The sequence below is a fragment of the Ascaphus truei genome, chromosome 6 (genome assembly GCF_040206685.1).
Source record: "Ascaphus truei isolate aAscTru1 chromosome 6, aAscTru1.hap1, whole genome shotgun sequence".
NCBI lineage: Eukaryota > Metazoa > Chordata > Amphibia > Anura > Ascaphidae > Ascaphus > Ascaphus truei.
The window spans coordinates 35,070,337-35,072,124 of record NC_134488.1 but is presented as its reverse complement, the minus strand read 5'-3'; the positions used below and the strand labels follow the sequence as shown (position 1 = coordinate 35,072,124).

At 47.1% G+C, this 1,788-nt stretch overlaps 1 protein-coding gene across 1 annotated transcript; it reads right to left on the bottom strand.

Annotated features, from left to right (window-relative positions):
* Positions 1 to 368: 368 nt before the first annotated feature.
* LOC142498031 (proton-coupled zinc antiporter SLC30A2-like) lies at positions 369 to 1,696 on the bottom strand. The gene is made up of 2 exons (XM_075606540.1): positions 1,435 to 1,696; positions 369 to 912 (listed from the first exon to the last, which is right to left on the bottom strand). Exons 1-2 carry the CDS (start codon positions 1,694 to 1,696, stop codon positions 767 to 769), a joined length of 408 nt encoding a protein of 135 aa, XP_075462655.1. The 3' UTR covers positions 369 to 766.
* Positions 1,697 to 1,788: the final 92 nt, after the last annotated feature.

Here is a 1,788-nt window from a genome sequence, read left to right as displayed (position 1 = left end):
AGGTTAAGCTAGAGCCGTCGCTGCCCAGGATGTGGGATGTGGCCATGGATCTGGTGAAATGGACTCTTAAACCTTTCGGAGACTGCCTAAACCTAGTCATACCCCCCAGCTTTTTAACGTATGATGACAAGCTTGTTGGTTCGGACACATACATGTGCTCGAGATGCTTTGCTTTTAGACTGCACTTGTTTTTCTATCCCGAGACTTCCCCTTTAACCCTACATCAGCCACCTTTATTTCTGTTACTCGCTCTGTGATTCAGTGTTTTAACTCAAATCATTAGATTTCCTTCTCAAAACCAAAGAGTAATAAAAAAATTACAAAAAAAAAAAATGTATCAAGTGTCAAAACTTTTATTTATTTGGGTTTTAAATCAAAAGGGAGTCTGGGCTTTTAGTAATCCCCAGTGTCTGCAAGGTGGTGGTGGTGGGGGGGGGGGCGCGTCAGGGAGACAGGAAGACACCAACTCCCTCCCCCAAGCCACAGTCACTTATATAGTAAAGAGGTAGCAATGCAGAGAGGAGAAGCCAACAAGTCGGGGAATCTGAAGTAGCCATCTCATTTGTTCCCACAGTAAAAACCTTCCCCTGCAGGGGGCACTGTGTTCATGTACAGCCAGTGCTGCCCTTCGCAGTCAGAGGGGTCAGAGCAGAGGTATTCGCAACACTCAGGTGGGCATCACTTCTCTCCAACCCCCTCCCTCAGTCCACAGGAAGTTTCTGGTGATCCCTCAGTATCCACGTCCCTCAGTCCACAGGGTCCCCCATTAGTCAGTGGGGTCCTGGCACTCATGGCAGTCCCTCATGTCCTCGGAGTAATTCTCGATCTGGATGGTCGTGGTATGGAAGTGGAACTTGTTCTGTAGCCGGGAGCTGGCCTCCTTCAGAACCAACTGAGCGTTACCGTCCTCATCTGTGATACAGGAAAGGGGTCAGGTCTGGCTACGTATAGGAGGGCAGACAGGAGAGCATCATGTCAAACAGGACATGTATGCGTGATGTGAGATAGATATATAGGATAGGGTTATGTTTTTAATACATTACCCAGAGCACCAATCCCAATGAAGGTTTGTTTATGAACATTGGTGGTCCATTATAGAATTGATATATACATTTTTGCTACCAATTAGTGTCTACTGTATCCACCGTGCAGGAGTTGTGCGTGATGTACTGTATGTATTAAATGCATTAATTTTTTTACATGCAATATACATGCTGGAGGAACACGCACGGTCACACGCTACATTGGGAAGCCGAAACACGATCATTAAAGTACTACATTTGCTGCAAGTATGGTGTCCCGGTTCTTTTAACGAACACACACAAACACATAGATCTGATCTATGTGATTTGAGAGAGGAGGGTAGTCCTGGAAATCCCCCTTCCCATGTGTCCTGTAATTAGTGGTGTCCCCTCTGGATGACGAGTCACTTACTAATCGCTATGTGAACTGACAGCACGGGCTGGGAGACAGTCAGAGCCCAGATATGGAGGCTGTGCAAAGCCTTCACTCCACTGATGGACAGCAGAGTGTCCTTCACCAGGTTAAAGTCCACCCCCTTAGGTGTTCCTGCAGACAGAGAGGCAGAGTGAGGGGCACGAAGGAGTGGGGTCCCGACACAAACATCACCATCCCTACACACCGCTAACCCCCCCCCCCCCCCCCAATAAGTTTCCATGGGCAATTCATTATCCATGGAGACTGATGGTAGATACAATTGATATCTCAAAGAAAAAGGTTGGACATCTTCCTGAAAAGGAAAAGTATACGGGGATATACCAAATACGG